Below are 19,355 nucleotides of genomic sequence, written 5' to 3' on the forward strand. Positions count from 1 at the left end.
GATACTATACCTTTCTCTTGGGTTTTTGCATCCTAAATGCATTAGTCTGCATTTTTTAGCAGTAAATCTTAGCTGCCAGACCTTGGCACATTCCTCGCGCTTCACTAGATCTCTCCATCAGTTTGCCCAGTCTAAAGCTAGGTCCTCCTAACCCCCCTGGTTCTTTAGCTTGCACTGCCCCCCGTTAACCCACATCCCTCAAACAATTCCCAGATGCCTGCAAATAGTTTTATAAAGACTTACACCTACTCCATAGCAGACGTATACCTGCGCTGAAATATACCTAGGCTTGGATCCAGACGCATAGCTACTTGTGTGCATATCTCTTGGCCCCACCCTCATTCCACTCCTTCCCCCCCCCCCCCCGATGCGAGATACTCGTGCATCGGTACTTCTGCACGCACGTGGGTGGCTTACCAAACTGGATGGACACACACATGTGCTATATGCAGGCCCATCTCACGATTTTGGCCTGCTTTTAAAATTCACCTTAAAACTTCTACAAAAGTGCTTTGAAAAGTATGCCAGCTACAGCTAATTATATAAAATAAAGGGCTTCTATTTGTCTTTTTTTGCCAATAGAACCAAAGAATGTGTGCGTAGTCAATGGTGCTGAATACCAGGTAAGAATTTAAAAGGTGGGTGTCATTTATTTAAGAACATTAAAGAACCCATAATATATCATGTCACCTTTTGATGCAAAACTATTAGCAAAGCCCTATAAATATACCTAAAAGTGTTTTAAACTGTGCACTAAATTATTTATTTAGTTGAAGGAAACTGGCTTGCTAAGATGTCTGATTACATACTCGAAGCTATGGGTTTCACACAAATCATCCATTCTCCCACCCACAAAGCAGGCCATACTCTAGATCTCATATTCACGAACTCTAGCATCCACAACACTGACCCCCCCCCCCCCTTGCTCCCCTGTACCCTGGTCTGACAAATCCCTCATAAACATTACACTATCTTTAAAAAAATACAAAAAACCACACGCCCCCCCCCCCCGACTCGCACACACCTTTACTTACCGTAAAACTTGCTCCAGAGAAGACCTTATATCTGCATGCACCAATATCTCCAACAAAATAGATTTCTCAAACACCAAATCTGCCATTTCCTCATGGTACAATCTCACCCAAAACATTGCTGACCATCTATGCCCCCTCACCTCAAAATCCATAAAACCCTGCACACAGCAATAAAAAAACTGTGGTACACTCTCGATCTAAAGAAACAAAAAAATTACCTTAGAATCAAAGAAAGACAATGGCGAAAACACCCCTCTCCAGTTTTACGAGCCTTATACTACACCACTATGCATTCTTACAGGAACTCCATCCAAAACACAAAATGGGATTTCTACGCCCGTAAAATACACTACCTCCAGCATAATGCCAAAGCCCTCTTTTCTATCATCTCTGACCTCATCCCCACACCTAGGCTCCAGAAACAAATGCAATGACCTTGCCCTCTTCTTCCAAAACAAAATCTCCACCCTCTCAGCTAATTTCCCTCCTGACACCCCCAACTCCAACTTCCTCCCTACCAACTCCTCCACATCGCTCGCCTTCTTTGACTCAATCTCTGCTTCAGAAATTGAAACCCTCTTAAAGAAAACTAAACCCTCCTCTCATCCCTCGGAAACCATTCCCACCAAACTACTCTCCATTCCTAACATAATCGCTAAATCTATATCCAAATTAATCAACTGCTCCCTAACACAGGGTAGCGTCCCCACCATTCTAAAACAGGCTATCATCAAACCGATTCTCAAAAAACCCAACCTTGACCCCACAGATCTCTCCAACTTCAGACCCATCTCTAATCTACCCTTCCTAGCTAAAGTCAGTGAAAGAATAGTCAACATTCGTCTATGTGAATACCTCGACCATCACATGATTATCTCCATTTCCCAATTTGGCTTTCGTAAAAACCTCAGTACAGATAATGCTCTCAAAGGAATTGATAATAGCAAGTCCATTACCTGCTATTAAGTTCACTTAGAGAATAGCCACTGCCATTAGCAATGGTTACATGGAATAGACTTAGTTTTTGGGTACTTGCCAGGTTTTTATGGCCTGGATTGGCCACTGTTGGAAACAGGATGCTGGGCTTGATGGACCCTTGGTCTGACCCAGTATGGCATTTTCTTATGTTCTTATGTTTTCTTATCTCCTGGCTATGCTCGACATAGTAGCCGCATTCGAAACCATCAGCCATAACATTCTCATTAGTCTTCTCACAGATATTGGTATTACAGGAACAGCACTACTTTGGCTAAAATCCTACCTGAAAAACAGACACTATAAGGTCACCCTAGGCAACCATGAAACTGACCCCATCAACCTTAACCGTGGCGACCCCCAAGGCTCCTCATTATACTCTACCCTCTTCAATATCTATATGTTACCACTATCCAAACTCCTCTCAAACATAGGTATCACCCACTACATATACGCGGACGATGTCCAAATTTTCATCCCATTCACGGACTCATTACACAAAGCCCTCCAGTCATGGGACAACTGCCTCACCTCCATCAACCAACTTCTCATGGCCAGGGACCTCCTGGCTCCCACTTACCCCTTCCATGGGGGACGATGATGAAGAAAAGAGCAGGAGCAATGTCCATTCATGTCTGCCCCGACACTTTCCTTTTAAAAATAGTGCCGGCAGCCCTAAGACCAGTGCCAAAGTGACATTACCTGTCTGAATTAAACCCTCTGGGGTGCATTACTGGCAATGTAATCCAGTTTTTGTTTTTTCAGATATTTTCCCAAGAAATGAAATGCTGATAGTGCAGATTATAAATGTTTTAAATAAATACAACTATCTATCTATAATTATAAGAAAGCTGAGATTGCCCAATGTGCAGAAGTCGACTATCTCAGCACTTGTTTTTTCAAGTGGAGAATATTTTATCCTAGAGACACACATACTTGGCACCACATTTCATAAGGTCAATATTCAGATGGAAGGAGAGCAGACAAGTTAGCTAGATAAAGATATTTGGCTAAATTATGGCAGATATTCAGTGGCTATCGGGAAGTTAGCTGGATACGTTCATCTGGCTAACCTTAGGACTGCTTCCAGGCACTCCTTAACTTATCCAGTTAAGTTAGCTGGATACATTAACTCTGCTCCCAGAATGCCTCTGGGTTATCCAGCTAAGTTTTATCTGGCTAATTACTTAGCCGGATATCCCAGAGGCATTCAGTACATGGGAATTATAGCTAAGTTCCAAACTTAACCTGGCAAACACATTGAATATTGACCCTTTTGATGATTATTTTTTAGAGCAGTTTTTCTAACCCTCTCCTGGAGACACATCTAACCAGTCGGATTTTCAGAATTGCTACAGTGAATATGCATGAGAGATTTGCATACCCTGGGTCTCCAATGCATGCAAATCTATCTCATTAGGGATATGCTGAAAACCCGACTGGTTAGGTGTGCCTCCAGGAAAGGGTTGGGAAACACTGATTTAGAGTGCCAGTAATGATGACATGTAGCAGCTGAGAAGTGATCATAAATAATCTCACTAGCAATAATATTACAGGATCTGGACCATAACTATTGATTCCTATAGAAAAACATATTTCTCATGACATCTCAAACTTTACGATAGTTCATGGCATTCTATGATATTGTCTTTTAAAACTACAGATTGTAACTAGTCTTATTTAATATAAGTGCAATATACAGTATTTAAATGGTTACTAAAGAAATCTGATGCACAATAAATACATCATCAAGTACCATCTCCCATTATTTACCCCAGACTGTGCCCTCACCCCCTTTTCTGTAAGCTTTAGTATTTTGTATTCTCCAAATTTCTTTGCTCAAAAGGACAGTGGTGGGACTGGTACTGAAGTAGCTGTGCTTTAAACTGAACTTCATACAGACTCACTGTTGCTTCAGCTTTTCTTTTGGTCTACCTTGAGACTTTCCTTCTGTTGAAGGTCTCTGTATTTTCATGACTCTTCAGGGGAAAGCCCACTTATGTAAAGACAAAATCTTCTTTGACTTACTCCAGCCAGATACAACCATTCCCCTCCGTGAAGGAAGCTGTGAAGAGTGTAATTGTACTTCTGACAAGAACCCAGTTACTGGGCTGAATCTCCTGATGTGCGAGACCATCAGCTGCTATACACAGTGCCCAGAAGTGAGTTCCCGTTCATCTTGCACCTCCTAAGTCACTTTTCAAAACCCTGCAGAAAACAGCTGACTATTTGGTATTCTCTCACTGGTGATGCTGCAGGGTTATGAATACAGAAGAAAGCCAGGCGAATGTTGTGGTGAATGCGTTCAGGCAATATGTATCATGAAGACAGCAAACAGCAGCCTTCAAGTTATACGGGTAATGTTGAAACTTGACATTTACTCTAGCCATAATTCAAGGTTATTCAAAAGCAACTATCAAATCTAGGAGGAAGAGCAGAGTCCTGAGATGGTCATGATAGAGGAGAGCACATTTCATATTATTGCTGGATGCACTGACCTTAAATTGCAACCAATTTAAGCTATAATAATTAGGGATGTACTTTCATTTGATATGAAATGGAACATTTTCATTTCATTTGTTTGCATTTTGTTTTCAAATTACTTTTGCCGCCACCAAAGCCCATCACGTCACCCTCCCCATGTACTCTGCTGGACCTCCTAGAACCACTTACTGCATTCGTGGGCCTAAAGGGCAGGAGCAATCCCCTGTCTCTGTTTCAAAACTGCACCAGCGGGCCCTGAAGCCAGCACCTGTTTGCTGTACGGAGGCTCAGGGAGATTCACTCGAAAGAGGCCCCAAATATTCTGTAATAACTCTCACTAGGTCGAAGCAATCTGAACAAAACAACATGCAATGTGCTCCTCGGTAGATGGAGCTTCGAACAAGCCGGGATGCCCCTGCGTCGGCACGATGAGGTAGGCGCCGGACATCCATCACGATGTTTAACCTCTGTTTGCGAGATGGAGCAACATGTCACATCGGCAAAGAGCACAGCAGAAATTGAGTCCTTTTTCGGCAACAGGGTAATTTCAAAGGGGCTTTGGCCACCACAGTCACCGGTTCTGACACCACCAGACTTCTTCCTTTGGGGTATGCTCAAAGGAAAAGTCTATCAGAACAAGCCTCGCACTGTGGAAGATTTGAAGGAAAACATCCAGCGTGAAATTGCTGCTATTCCCCCCGATATGCTCGCCGACACGTTCAGGAACACGGAGCGCCGCCTCGAAATGTGTCTGGCGGAAAACGGCGAGCACTTCCAGAATCGCATGTAATGCAAAGGATTACACATACGTCAAGGTATGTAGCATATTTTTTTGGTTCAGATTGCTTCATCCTAATGGAAGTTACAACAGAATATTTGAGGCCTCTTTCAAGTGAATCTCCCTGTATATTTATTTATTTGTTTGTTTGTTTGTTTATTTATAAACTTTTCTATACCGATATTCGTGGCAACATCATATCGGTTTCCATTGTAACAATTAGGAGGAAATTACATTGAACAGGAAGGGGGCAACAAGGGATAAATAGGAACAGAAAGCGAGGGAAAGAAAGCGAACCAGTGAACAAACAGTTAACTAATAATAAGGCAAATATATACTGTATTGTAGTTATAAATGGGATCACAATCACAACAGTAGGGTAGCTGAAACTGTAATTACAATTACACACACAGCTCCCTACTGAGGAATCTCTGCATCACAAAATGGCACCGGCCTCAGGGCCTGCCAGCGCCATTTTGAAATGAGGATCCAACAGGCAGGAGAAACTTTGAGCAAGAAGTATTGACTACAAAAAGGGCACTCGTCCAACAGAATTCACACTGAAACAATGGCCCACCATATTTCTGCAAGTACAATCTTCAGGATGAGACTTTAAACCTATCCCATAGCAATATCTTTATACACAAGATTACTAAATTCCAACACAGGATCAAGAAGATGGAATGCTAAATCTTCCCCTATAGACATAACCAAACTAATAAAAATAATATTCTCCATTTTCTGATTCATCTCTTATTAATAAATGTGCATAATGTTTGTTTAACTGTTAAACTAATGAAAGATCATTTTATCTGCTATTCTTTTCTATTTTATCCTTTAAAATTAGTAGCAGAAATTATTAGTTTCCATGCCGAGTCAAAATGTACACTGAACACTACGAAAAAGTAAACTGTAAATATCTACTCAGTTATATTTATTAGGAAAAGTATATTAAAAAAGATTAACTGTCAAAAACTAATCTTACAATATTTAATGCTTCTGCTCTGCAAGGCTAGAGCAGTGCTTCTCAGCCACTGGTCCCTAGCAGCATCTCAGATGATCCATGGAGAGATGGTGATTGCTGGAGGATGAGGACACATTACCTGCCCTGCAGGTGCACATGCTGCACTGCACCCTGCAACGCCGGCAGCAGGAACTTTTCCTAACCATTCCCTCTACCCTGAAGGTCTTTTTTTTCTTTTTCAGTTGGATCCAGTCCTGAGGCCCGTTTCTGGGAGGGAAGCAGCTGCAGCTGAATGTTAATGAGCCTGCGTGAGACCGGATCATTGTCTGCTCTACTTCCAGGCCCTGCCTCCTGTACAGAAAGGCTACAATAACTCAGTCTCACGCAGGCTCATTACCATTCAGCTGCAGCCTGGATTTTCTAGTGATTTTCTTTGACCTTTCTGAAAATTAATATCTCAGCCTTATTGAATGCAGGTCATTATCAGTAGGGTAGATGTGATTCCCAACTTTTTTTGTGTCGTGGCACACCCGGCACAGGGTTCATTTCATCATGGTGCACCATTACCATCATCATCTTCTCTTCTCTCTCTTCCCACTTCTGACATCATCTCTGTTCCTCTCCCTCTGTTCCCTGGTATTATCACTCTTCCTTTCCTTTCCTCTCCCCCCCCCACCCCCACCTCTGGCACCATCACCTTCTCTTCTCATCCCTCTTCCTTCCACTCCCTGGTATCATCATCACCTTATCTTCCCTTTTCCTCACTCCTCTGGCATCATCACCTTCTTCCTTTCCCTCTCCCTCCCCACTCCCTGGTATCACCACCTTCTTTTCCTTTCCCCTGGCATTATCATCCTCCCTCCACCCTTCTGGCATCACTACCACCACTTTCCTTCTCCCATCTTCTCTCTCCCTATCCCTCCAATCTTACATCATCACTTTCTCTTCCCTCTCTTCTGATATCACCTTTCCTTCCCACAACCCAAAAACTCTCTCCCTTCACCCATTGGTATCATCACCTTCTCCCTCCACCCCCTGGCATTATCACCACTTTCTCTTCCCTCTCCCTCCACCCCTCTGGCATCATCTTCATCTTAATCTTCCCTCTTCCCTAGCATCTCCACCACCTTCCCTTCCCTCTATCTCCACCCTTCTGGCATCACCTTCTCTCCCTTGGCATCATTGCCAATTTCACTCTCCCCCTACTTCTCTTCCTCTATCCCCTGGCATCAATACTATCTTCATCCTCCACCCTTCTGGCATAATCACTTTTTCTTCCCTTCCCTTTCTTTCTCCCCTTCTAGCATCAGCACCATTTTCCCTCTCCCCTGGCATCATCACCTTCTTCCATCTCTTTTCTCTCCCTCCACTCCTGGTATCATCACATTCTCCCTCCCTGGAATCATCATCAATTTCTCTTCCCTCCACTCTCCCTTGAGCCCTTTGGCACCATCATGATCTTAATCTTCTTCTCTCTCCTGGTATCATTACCTTCTTCTCTTCCCTTAACTCCCCCTGGAATTACCTTCCTTGTCCCTTTACCCTTGTCATTATCACCTTCCCTCTTTCCCACCTTCTAGTATCACCACTTTCCCTTCCACCCCCCCCCCCCCCGACACTCTGTGGTACATTCATATTTACACCCCACACACACACTCGCGTTTAGCTTCTTCCTGACCCTTCCCTCCCCGGAGCTGGCAGAAGGTCTAAGCAGCACTTACCTGGTGTTGTTTCATCCTCCTCTGTCGGCTTGCCTCTGTAATAACAGCACGAGGCCAGCATGTCCGGCAAGAGAGAGCTAACAGAGAGGGAGGCAGGAGCAGATAGGCGCTGTTCTCTGACCCCCTCTGCTGGCAGGAGGATGTTCTGCAGGCAGGAAACACTGAAGACTACCAGCGGCTCCGCTTTTCATATCCAGCCCTTCTCGCGGCACACCATCCCCATCGCAGAAGTTATCATGCCCGGATAGATAGAGAGACGAGTGAATTGCTTCTCTGGTGCTTCAAAAGCGCGTAATACATGACTACAAATCTCTAAATGCTTTCACATATACATTTGAAAAAAGTAATGATTGTGAGCTTATGCCTAGTAACATGGACGAAGGTGACCCTGACAGTTATCTAGGTTCTCTGCTTCTCACCCTATACCTACTTTTTGATTCTATATCTGTAAAATATAGATTTGTCAGATACAACCATAACAATAGTTGGTAGCATGTCACATTAGCTTTCAAGCACTATAAGCCTGGTATTCAAAAGCCCTAGGTGCCTAGACTTTTGAATAAAAATGTTTCAAGAGCTTAGCACCTAAATTTGGCTGCCTTAAAAGGGGTGCATAGTCAGGGGCAGGGACATGGTGGAATTAGACTTCTAGCAATATGTTCCTAAATAAGTTGCCTGAACTTATGTGAGACAATATCTCAGCTAAAGTTTGGGAACCTCAAGTTTAGGTTCTTATATTCAGTTGTATACAACATTTTAATTAGGAGCCTTAACTGGATAAATAAAGCTCCTAATTAAGGCACCTTAAATGAGGTACTGAGCCCTCTGTGAACATCGGGCTCTCTCTGGCGTCTAGATTGAAAAATGAAAATATATGCATGGAGTGTATAAAATATTTTTAATGCTTGACTTCAGCCTGGAGATACCTGGTACCCCCCTGGCACCAACTGCAGCTACTACAGATGTGATAAAATTGATGACCAGTTTCTCTTGGTCATGGTGAACATAACGTGTCCTGATATTCAGCCTGAGGACTGCGAGTCTGTAAGTGTGTTTATTATTTTTTTTAGATGATGATTGCAGATGACACAAAATTATTCAAAGTTGTTAAATCACAAGAGGATTGAGAGACATTGCAAAAGAACTTTGCAAGAGTGGGAGACTGGGCATGCAAATGGCAGATGACATTTAATGTGGGCAAGTGCAAAGTGATGCATGTAGGGAAAATCAACCCAAATTATACACTACTACACAATGGAAGGTTCGACTTTTAGAGTCACCACCCAGGAAAAGGATCTAGATGTCATTGTGGATAATATGTTGAAATCCTCTGCTCGGTGTGTGGCGGCAGCCAAAAAAAAGCAAATAGAATGCTAGGAATTATTAGGAAAGGAATGGAGAATAAAACAGAGAATATCATAATGCTTCTGATTCGCTCCATGGTGTGACCACATCTTGAGTATTGTGTGCAATTCTGGTTACCACATTTTAAATAAGATAAAGCTGAATTAGAAAAGGTATAGAGAAGAGCAACCAAAATGATAAACAGAATGAATCGAGTCCCCCTGAAGAAAGGCTATAAAGGCTAGGACTCTTCAGCTTGGAGAAAAGACAACATAGAAATGAAACATAGAAATGACGGCAGAAGAAGACCAACCGGTCCATCCAGTCTGCCCAGCAAGCTTCACACATTTGTTCTCATACTTAACTGTTTCTCTTGGCTCTTAGTAACCTTATGTTCTAATTCCCTTTCACCCCCACCATTAATGTAGAGAGCAGTGCTGGAGCTGCTTCCAAGTGAAATATTAAGTTTGATTAGTTGGGTAAGCGGCAGCATAGCTCTCTGCCATGAAGCAGAGGGCAATGCTGGAAATGTGTGAAGTATCAGTTTTTCTTTTCCCCTGTCATTGAAGCAAGGAGTCATGCCGGACATGCACCGAAAGTGAAGAATGCCTTGAAAGTCACATTAACTATCATCAAATATTGAAAAGCCTAATAATTGGTAATACCTATAAGCCCATGAACCCATCCCTGTTTTTTTTTTCTTTTTTTCTTTTCTTTTTTTAATTGGGAGATGGATGCCCTTCATCCTTCTACTCTGTGAAGGTGGACACCTACCACCGGCCACTGGCATCCCGCTCCGTTAATGCCTCTGTGGCTACTGCCGCTCCATGCAGTGTTTTACTACCTGCTCTTTATATGCGTCCTCTAGAACTGATGGATCCCATCCCTGGGTTTTTTTATTATTTATTTAATTGGGAGATGACAGCCCTCCATCCTTCCGCTCCGTGAAGGTGGACACCTACCACTGGCCACTGGCATCCCGCTCCGTGAATGCCTCTGTGGCTACTGCCGCTCTGTGCAGTATTTTACTACCTGCTCTTTATATGGACACCTACCACTGGCCACTGGCATCCCGCTCCGTGAATGCCTCTGTGGCTACTGCCGCTCCGTGCAGTATTTTACTACCTGCTCTTTATATGTGTCCTCTAGACCTGATGGATCCCATCCCTGTTTTGTTTTTTGTTTTTGTTTTTTATTTAATTGGGAGATGACAGCCCTACATCCTTCCGCTCCATGAAGGTGGACACCTACCACTGGCCACTGGCATCCCGCTCCGTGAATGCCTCTGTGGCTACTGCTGCTCCGTGCAGTATTTTACTACCTGCTCTTTATATGCGTCCTCTGGACCTGATGGATCCACAATATTTATCCCATGCCCCTTTGAAGTGCTTCACAGTTTTGGACTTCACCACTTCCTCCGGAAGGGCATTCCAGGCATCCACCACTCTCTCCGTGAAGAAATTCTTCCTGACATTGGTTCTTAGTCTTCCTCCTTGGAGCCTCAGCTAAGGGGAGATATGAAATAGGTCATATCTCAACTAAGGGGAGATATGAAATATCTCCCCTTATCTTATCTCAACTTATCTCAACTTATCATATCTCAACTAAGGGGAGATATGAAATAGGTCTATAAAATAATGAGCGGAATGAAACAAGTGAATGCAAATCAGTTGTTTACTCTTTCAAAAAATACAAAGACTAACAGACATGCAAATATACTAAGTAGTATATTTAAAACAAATAGGAGAAGATATGTTTTTAATCAAGGCATAATTAATCTCTGGAATTCATTGCCAAAGGACATGGTGAAAGCTGTTAGTGTAGCTGCATTTAAAAAAGGTTTGGACAATTTCATGGAGGAACTATAAACCATTATTAAGGTGAACTTGGGGAAATCCACTGCTTATCCTGGGATAAGCAGCATGGAATCTACCTTTCGGGATCCTGCCAGGTACTTGTGACCTGGATTAGCTACTGTTGGAAACAGGATACTGAACTTGATGGACCTTTGGTCTGACCCAGTATGGCAAATCTTATGTTCTTATGTTGATTGCACAGGTGGAAGGCAAGAGTCTTCCTTAGTGATAAGATCTGCTGAATGTTGCTTTGCCACTCCTAGACTATGTCAGAGAAACCTATGTCAGAAAATCCAAACAGTGTCACTAACCCATTATAGCATATTGCCTATAAGAATTAGGGAAGTGTATGAAAAGCATTCTATTTGAGCTTTAAACACATTAGCTTTAAGAAGGCCCTTTTCATAATCAGATTAGGGGCAAAGTTTGGTAGGCAATTTTCAAGAAATAAGTGACCTCTATTCTCCAAATTCACACACACAGACCTAACCTCCATGCTCTGATCTTCCCACACAGCCCTGACATGAAAACTTGCCTTGAGCTACCTATGGGAACATATTAACTAAATTCAAATAAATAAACAAAAACTATTAAGGGGCTCCATGCCTTGAAACCCTCCACCTTCCCTTCCTCCAGTAAAAGAAAAGCCTCCATACCTTAATCTCCCAACATTCTCCATCACCAGAACTAAGGTTTGCCCATGCGCCAATCCCCATCGCCACCAACATGACACAAGAGTTAAGGGTATCAATGGCTCGAAGGCCCACATCAGGATAGTTGCTGGAAGTAATAGTGCCCTGGATGACTATGAAAGGAAGTGGCCCACTCTGATGATTCAGCCATTCCAGGGAAAAAGAGAAAGCAGTTCCCTATCCGATGATGTGAGTGGCCTGAGGGGTGGGGGCGGGAGTGGTTTTCCCCATCCCCTTCGATGACACGGATGGGTTGCCTGCTGGTGAGAGTGACTACGAGGGCCATACCTCTGATGCTGGGGACAGCAGAAGGAGCAACCCCCCAGCCTGGTACCTCAAGCAGTCACCCGTCTTGCCTGCCCCTTACTAGACAATAAATAGCAAGGTGTTCAGAATCCCAAATACCTCTTACCTTAGCACACATCATTATATAGGAGATCCATATTCAGTCACAGTCTGGATAGCAAAGCTAGCCAGACATATTTATCTGGCTAACTTTGGAGGTCTATTCAATAGTGCAGCCACACTATTGTATACAGCTGCCTAACTTTATTTATTTATTAGTTTTTCTATACCGACGTTTGTAGAAAACATCACATCGGAGCTTTAGGACAGCTCTTAGGTTGGACCAGACTTAGCCAGCTAGCTCTGAATATCAGAGTTAGCCGGTTAACACAACTCCCCCCATTTATGTCCCTTTAACGCCTCTAACTTATCCAGCTAAATTCTATTAGCTGGGTAAGTGCCCAAATATGCATTTAGCTGGCTGACTTCTGAGATAGCCGGCTAAATGCTTTTGAATATGGACCTCTTAATATTTATTATGTGTTTACTGTGGCCAAATGTAACCACAACCCTTATATAACTATATAACTGTTACCAAATTCCAGTAATTTTATTATAAAACACAGTGAAGTGAATATTCCTTAAGGAATCCCACCCAAAACCTAGATCTAGAAATCAAGGAACAGCAACAAATTATAACATTTATACAATTACCAGGCTCAGTTGCCCCAATTGACCTCCTTCGTCTTCCTTCTCAGCGCAGTGGGGGGGGGGGGGAATTAACTGAGTAATATTTACATGATTCCAGCTCCAGGTATCCCTTGTCTACAGGATTCTCCTCCCCCACCTCAGATCACAGGGCAAACTATTCAAATCCTCCCTTGATCCTATCATGTTGATCATTCTTCCTTTGTCATGTCAACATTCTTCCTTTGTCATGTCAAACAAGATGGCTGCTGCAAGACCAGGGAGAGTGCCACGGTTCACCCACCGACTAATCCCATCAGACCGCCTCATTATCCAGGCTACAGATAGCACAGCTTTGTCGCATTGTTCTCAGGATGATGAGATCCTATCGGCCTGCTTAGTGTATTCCATCATCATTATTTATTTATGTGATTTGTGTTCGTCCTGTCAGGCACTTCAAAGCGGATTGCATAGGTTTTTGGTCCATGTATCACATTCATTCTCTCACAAAGGCCACCTTTTCAAAAAAGTTCAAAGTGGTTTCCAGAATCAAATTATTACAATACAAGAACATTAATATGAACTACCCCGACAACCCCACCCAATAAAATACCATAGGGCATGATGGCCCCAAATCCTCACCCACTGTCCAAACAAAGCAGCAAGTGACTTGATAGCCCAACATAGCCCCTCCACTCCAACAAAACAGCTATACTAGACCTCCCCCCATCCTCCAGATCCAAGATCATGGGGTTTCCAAGCCACGATCTCTCTCTCTTCCCCTACCAGGCCTTCTCTTTCCTAAGCCTTCTATTGGCAGCCTGTAAAAGATCAAAGCAGGAGAGAGAATGGCTTCCTCTTACCCAGCTGCTGCTGGCAGCTTACATCTCATACTACTCTGCCTCATGCATGTGTGCAGGGCAAAGTAGCACAAAAGATGAACCAGCATTATTTTAATAAGGTGGGAGAGAGCCTTTCTCTCCTGCCCTATAAGTCATGCCCATTCTTGTAACTTGCAGTCATTTATTTATATTCTGCCTATTGGTCCTTCAAAGTGGATTACATTCACGTACTGTAGGTATTTCCCTATCCCCAGAAGCTTACAAACTAATTTTGTGACTGAGCATGGAGGTGAAAGTGACTTTCCCAAGGTCACAAGGAGTGGCAGTGGGATTTGAATGCAGGTTTCCCCTGGTTCGTAGCCCATTGCTCTAACCACTAGGCTATTCCTCCACTCAAGATGAGGGACTTGCTGAGAGGAGGTGACTAGAGCATTAAAAATACCATGCTGAGTTAGACCAATAGTCCATCAGGCCCAGCATTCTGTCTGGGTAGTCTGGAAGTACCCCACAAATCCCACTCTGAAAGTCTGTTGCTTTCCCTAAGAATTAAGCATGGAAGTTAGAGATGTGCAGTCATTTCCAACGACATAGGAAATAAAGACAATATTTCTTATTTCATTGCATTTTGGGAAGGAAAAAACCGAAAGGAAAATCCACAAAATTTTGTGTGGTTTTCCTATCTTTTTTGGGGGGGGGGGGGAAGTGCACATCTAAGAAAAAAACCTCAAACCTACCCCAACTCTTCAAATTTAATACAAAGCCCCCCCACCCTCCTAACCCCTCAAGACTCACCAAAAGTCCCTGGTGGTCCAGCGGGGGGCCAGGAGCAATCTCCCACTCTCGAGCCATCGGCTCTAATAATCAAAATGGCGCCAGCAGCCCTTTGCCCTTACCATGTGACAGGGGCTACCGATGCCATTGGCCAGCCCCTATCACATGGTAGAAACAATGGATGACCCGTGCCATCTAGTCTTGGGGGGGTTGGGAGGGTGAGGGCATTGTATTTAATTAAATTTGAAGAGCTGGGGTGGGTTTTGGGTTGTTCTTTTTTTACGAAATTGGCAACAAAAAAAACCCATTCCCAATCCGAGAGTGGACCGAAATGGCTCACCCCTGAACCGAAAACAAAACAGTGATGAAAAAAATGTATGCACACCTCATTGGAAGCCCCTTGATCTTGGATCAATGCCCCTTCTGTATCAGGGCTGCCATGCCCTTTGATGCTTTGTTGGGAGCTGGTGGAAGTTGGCAAATTGATGGCAGCCCATTGAGCCCTTTTTGCAGGATTATCACAGGGAAAAACAGCACCCTGGTTGGTCAAGATAGGAAGGAAGTCCCTCTCCAATGTTATTGCCAGGGGGCCACCCCCTCCCATGGCACAACAGTATGTCTTTCTTCAGTGATCTGGAATGAGACTACTCACATTGCTTCTTAGAGCTTAACTGCTATGGTGCTATTAGCAGCTTCAAACCAGTCTAGCAACAAAGCATCACCAATGATTTAATCTGCATACAGTATTTAAATACAACCCTCATTGCTCATTATCCTTATCTACCATTAACTTATTTTTTAAACTTCTTACCCAAATAAGGGTACCATACAGAATACTGCTGATGGCTGCTGTAAGAAATGTAAAGGTAGGTAAAGCTTTTCCATTTTTTCAAACAGCAATATATATAGAGTCCCATTGTAATTGTAAGTAGATAAAGACTATTTGGCCCATCCAGTCTGCCGTTGTCCTGCCTATAGCGCTATAGCTAAGGACATTTCCCCATCTCTTATCTCTGAAAGCTTGCTCACCTAAACTGCTCTAGCTCGATTCACATCCTTCGTAGCCCTTATGAGCACTCACTACACTGGGGCTATCAATCAGCTATCAATCATAGAAGTCGGATTACTTGTGAAGACTGCCCCTTCACCTTTAATCCTTAGCTGGTCTAAGTGGAGCCTCATCTGCCACCTCCTCCTGATTATTGTTGAGAATGTGCTAAAGCTCTGCCACCATATGTGGGCTGACCTTGCCTCTTCTGTGATTAATGTTTTTTTTTAATTTTTTTCATCCAAGTGTCTTTATAATATTTTTTCAACTTTTATGTAAGCATATTGTAATACCTTTCTCATCGGCTTCTTTCTGTACCAAAGCTCCAAAACCTTGTGGGATTCGACAAGTAACAAAAGCCATCAAACTAGGCCCATGTATGAATGATGTCAATTTTACATACTGTGATGGCATCTGTCAAAGTTCTTCCACGTGAGTATTGGCAAGTTTATGGCATTTTCTATATATCTGTCTAGACATCCAACAAGTGGGTAAGTTATCCGGGTAGTTACCTGGGTAACTATACCCAGATAACTTTAAGATAGGTATTTGTCCATCCAGACTTGCCTGGCTAACTGTGTCCGGATAGTGCTGAACATCACCGCTGCCTGGACAAAGTGAAACTGAATCCTCCCAGTGCCACCTCTTTCTACTTGAGTGACAACAAGCTGCGGGAAAAAATTTAGCTGAAGTGCAAGGGGGAGGGAGCGGGGATATTTAAATCTCTGGTTTTATTTGGCAAACTCCAAAGGATAGCCAGAAAAACACTTTGAATGCTGGCATATTGAACTTGAAGGGGATGAGCAAATCTTGAATTGGTTTGATATGTATTTGAATTTGAATATCCAAGTAGACTTTGGCCTAGTTTGGATTTGGCGACTCTGGATTCACTGAATATATGATTACAGGTCCTGAAATCCTGTCCTGTTTATGCCTCTCAAGGACCAGAGTTGGGCACCCCTGGTTTAGAGCATGCATGTTGTTCCAGAATGCACATACTTTTAACTGCATTAAGGAAGAGTCATTTTCAGGTGGCTGATTTATAGGCAGAAATAGCTATTTTCACATGTAAATGGTTTAGATAGAAAATTGTTCTCAAGCTATGTTAGCAATACACAGAGGAGTTGCTGGAATGCCATGAATTGTCAAAACAACTAACTTACTTCAGTACAACTGATTTGAATGGCACAGAGAATTCATTTTATACTGCTGAAGATTGCTGTAAATTCCCAGCTCCTTGCAAGGGCCAGCAGAGCTTAACCCTTAAAATCTAGTTCCTGCTCTTAACTTTCAAAAACCTGTGAGGTGGCCAAAAAAATGGGATTCGTAACCCAAAGCTGAATCAAGCTGCAGGCCTAGTGAAGAATTAATCTCAGAGGATGATGCACTAACCTATGGTGCTTATCACGGGTTAGAGGCATTTCTAGCACAATTCTGCTAGCAATGCTAATAATGATCTCCAAGCTCATTAACATCGGTAACAAAATTGCATGTGAAATGTTTGCATATTACCATGACCTGGAACTTTGCATATTCCCAGCCATGGCAATGTGCATATCCTAACCCAGGATCCATAATTGCTGCATGTCAGCACCCACTGCCTCCTCAAGTATTAGAAAAATTACCTGAAAGCATTAGCGCCCTCCCCCTCAGCCCTTCTACCCCTTGTCAGCCATAAATGTAAAAGTCAAACTCCTTTGAGAAGCTGTTCCCTTCCCACCCCATCCTATTCCCACATCCCCTACTTCAATCTGAATCTCAATTAGACGTCAACTCCGACTCCCCGTGCCCCTACAAGCTGACAGCATCAAAGGGGTGATCTACTGGGGGCAGGAGCAATTGTCCACGGTGGGGGTAATCCCTAGTAGGGATTATGATGGGTTTTAGGGCAACAGGAGGCAGGGCTACTCAAAAGAGGTTTGTGTTTTACATTTACAGCCCACAAGAGATGCTGAGGTTGGGTTAGGGGAGGCCACTATGATGACTCGGCAATTTTGCTTACACTTGGGAAGGGGGAGGATGTTCTCATGAGCCGCAAGACCTCTTTGAATCCATGCCAGGGTTCGTGCAAACTGCTACTTTCCGGGCCTGGCCTGAAAAATATTTTAACTGCACCTTGTTGAAGTGGAGTTATTTCTTTGCCAAAATGTGCCTGCAAAGCCTTTTCATTTGCCTGTTTTCACAAAATTCCCTACTAATGAGCTGCTTTACCGCTTTTGCTGCTTTGGGAAAGCTGAGTAAAACTTTCTACATGCAAAAGGTTACTAGGCAAAGCTGATTTTTGAATAGTTTTCCACTAAACGGGTTGTGGAAAGAATTTGTGCAAAATGCCCACACATGAGCACGTTTGTGCATTAGTGGGCACTTTACACTATTTTTCATGCAAAAAAAATATTTTTTTGCGACCAAAATGTTGTATTCTAGTACAGCAGCCTCGGTGTAAGAGTCTATACATGGGCTGTGCTCTGTTAAGTGTTTAATGCTTTCTCCAGCACTGCAGAATATTGGCGAAAGGTTTTCAAATCAATGTCTTATGCAACTCAACGGCACTTTACATGAAGTCACCAGGGAAGCTACACCCTGAAACCAACCTTTTACATGTGATTTACTGGCTTTGGTAAAACAGATTTATAAAGAGCTAGTGCAGCCTGCTGGCAGGCAGAAACAAAATGTAGATACATTAGAATTCTTGAGGCAATTTTAAAAAATACTGTTTTTCTTCTTGTCTTCTGACCGGCAGGTATATGAGATCATTAAAGAAGATGGCTCATAAATGCACCTGTTGTCAGGAGCTGAAGACCAGCACTAGGGAAGTGCAACTGTTTTGCTCAAATGGAATCATCATCCCTTTCCAGTATGCGTACGTGGAAAAGTGCGGCTGCTTAAATTCTGTATGTGTTCCTCTAGAAAGTGCATCGTCATCAAGGGAAGAGAAAGGAACGGAAGGGAAGAAATATTCCAGATGGCGTACACGTGCACAGCCATAAAACTAAACCAATGCATGACTGCAAAGTAACGGAAGTTCGTAAAGGGCTGAAAAAGGACTTACATTTGTCAGACAAAACATTTCATTTTAGGTACTTTTTTGTAAAGTACTATCCATACTCATCAGGTCTTGGAATTATTGGATTTTCCAAAAGTGGCCATATGCTAAGATTTCCTGCAGTGTAGGGTGAATGGTAAGAGTACCCCTCCTATGTGCACAGAAATTAGTGATATGGTTTTATTACATTCCCTTCAAAATAGATTTTACTTTAGAGGAGTTACACATTTATTTTAATTGCCTTCAAGAGACCACAGAAAATGTAGCATTAGTGGAATTGTAATACAAGTCTGACACATCTATATTTATCAAGATGTGGCCTTTAAGGCAAGAATTACACAGTCAGAAAATTGTATCAGATCTTTAACACACGATGAAGGTACATCAATTCATAGTTTTGGGGCATGCTCAAAGTTAACTTGTTTTTGGAAAAGACCAATTCTACATTTGTCCAAAATATCAGAATGTAAACTTCTGTTGTCAGCCAAGACGTATCTCTTCAGCATTTTTACTGCACTGGGACCTGGAAAGATTAAGTTGACATTACTTTTCAGAAAAGCATTTTTTCATTATGCAAAAAAGACTGTTCTATCTTGCTGGGTGTCCACACAATGGAAAATTAGATTTTATATCTTAGAATATATGATAGCTCAAATCTCAGAGCCTAAGAAACTGTAAACATTTTGCGAGAAGCATAATGTACTGTATGTTGGTATTTATCTTGGCTTGAAGCTCCATTGTTGTTTATTGCATTGATTGCTAACATTTGTTTTAAATCCATTTTCTTGGTGTTGGTATATTTATTTACTGCTGGCTAAGGAGGAAAATTGG

The 19,355-nt window shown here is 42.7% G+C and overlaps 1 protein-coding gene across 1 annotated transcript in view; it reads left to right on the plus strand.

The window, feature by feature from the left end:
* LOC115079099 (mucin-5B-like) overlaps positions 1-18,761 on the plus strand; it is a 67,336-nt gene extending 48,575 nt beyond the window's left edge. Inside the window, exons 7-13 of the mRNA XM_029582180.1 lie at positions 583-623; positions 4,043-4,171; positions 4,268-4,366; positions 8,872-9,000; positions 15,254-15,299; positions 15,805-15,913; positions 18,222-18,761. Of these exons, the coding sequence (XP_029438040.1) occupies positions 583-623; positions 4,043-4,171; positions 4,268-4,366; positions 8,872-9,000; positions 15,254-15,299; positions 15,805-15,913; positions 18,222-18,468 (800 nt within the window). The 3' untranslated portion in view covers positions 18,469-18,761. The remainder of the gene's footprint in view (positions 1-582; positions 624-4,042; positions 4,172-4,267; positions 4,367-8,871; positions 9,001-15,253; positions 15,300-15,804; positions 15,914-18,221) is intronic.
* Positions 18,762-19,355: the final 594 nt, after the last annotated feature.

Source organism: Rhinatrema bivittatum, chromosome 17, assembly GCF_901001135.1.
Source record: "Rhinatrema bivittatum chromosome 17, aRhiBiv1.1, whole genome shotgun sequence".
Lineage (NCBI taxonomy): Eukaryota > Metazoa > Chordata > Amphibia > Gymnophiona > Rhinatrematidae > Rhinatrema > Rhinatrema bivittatum.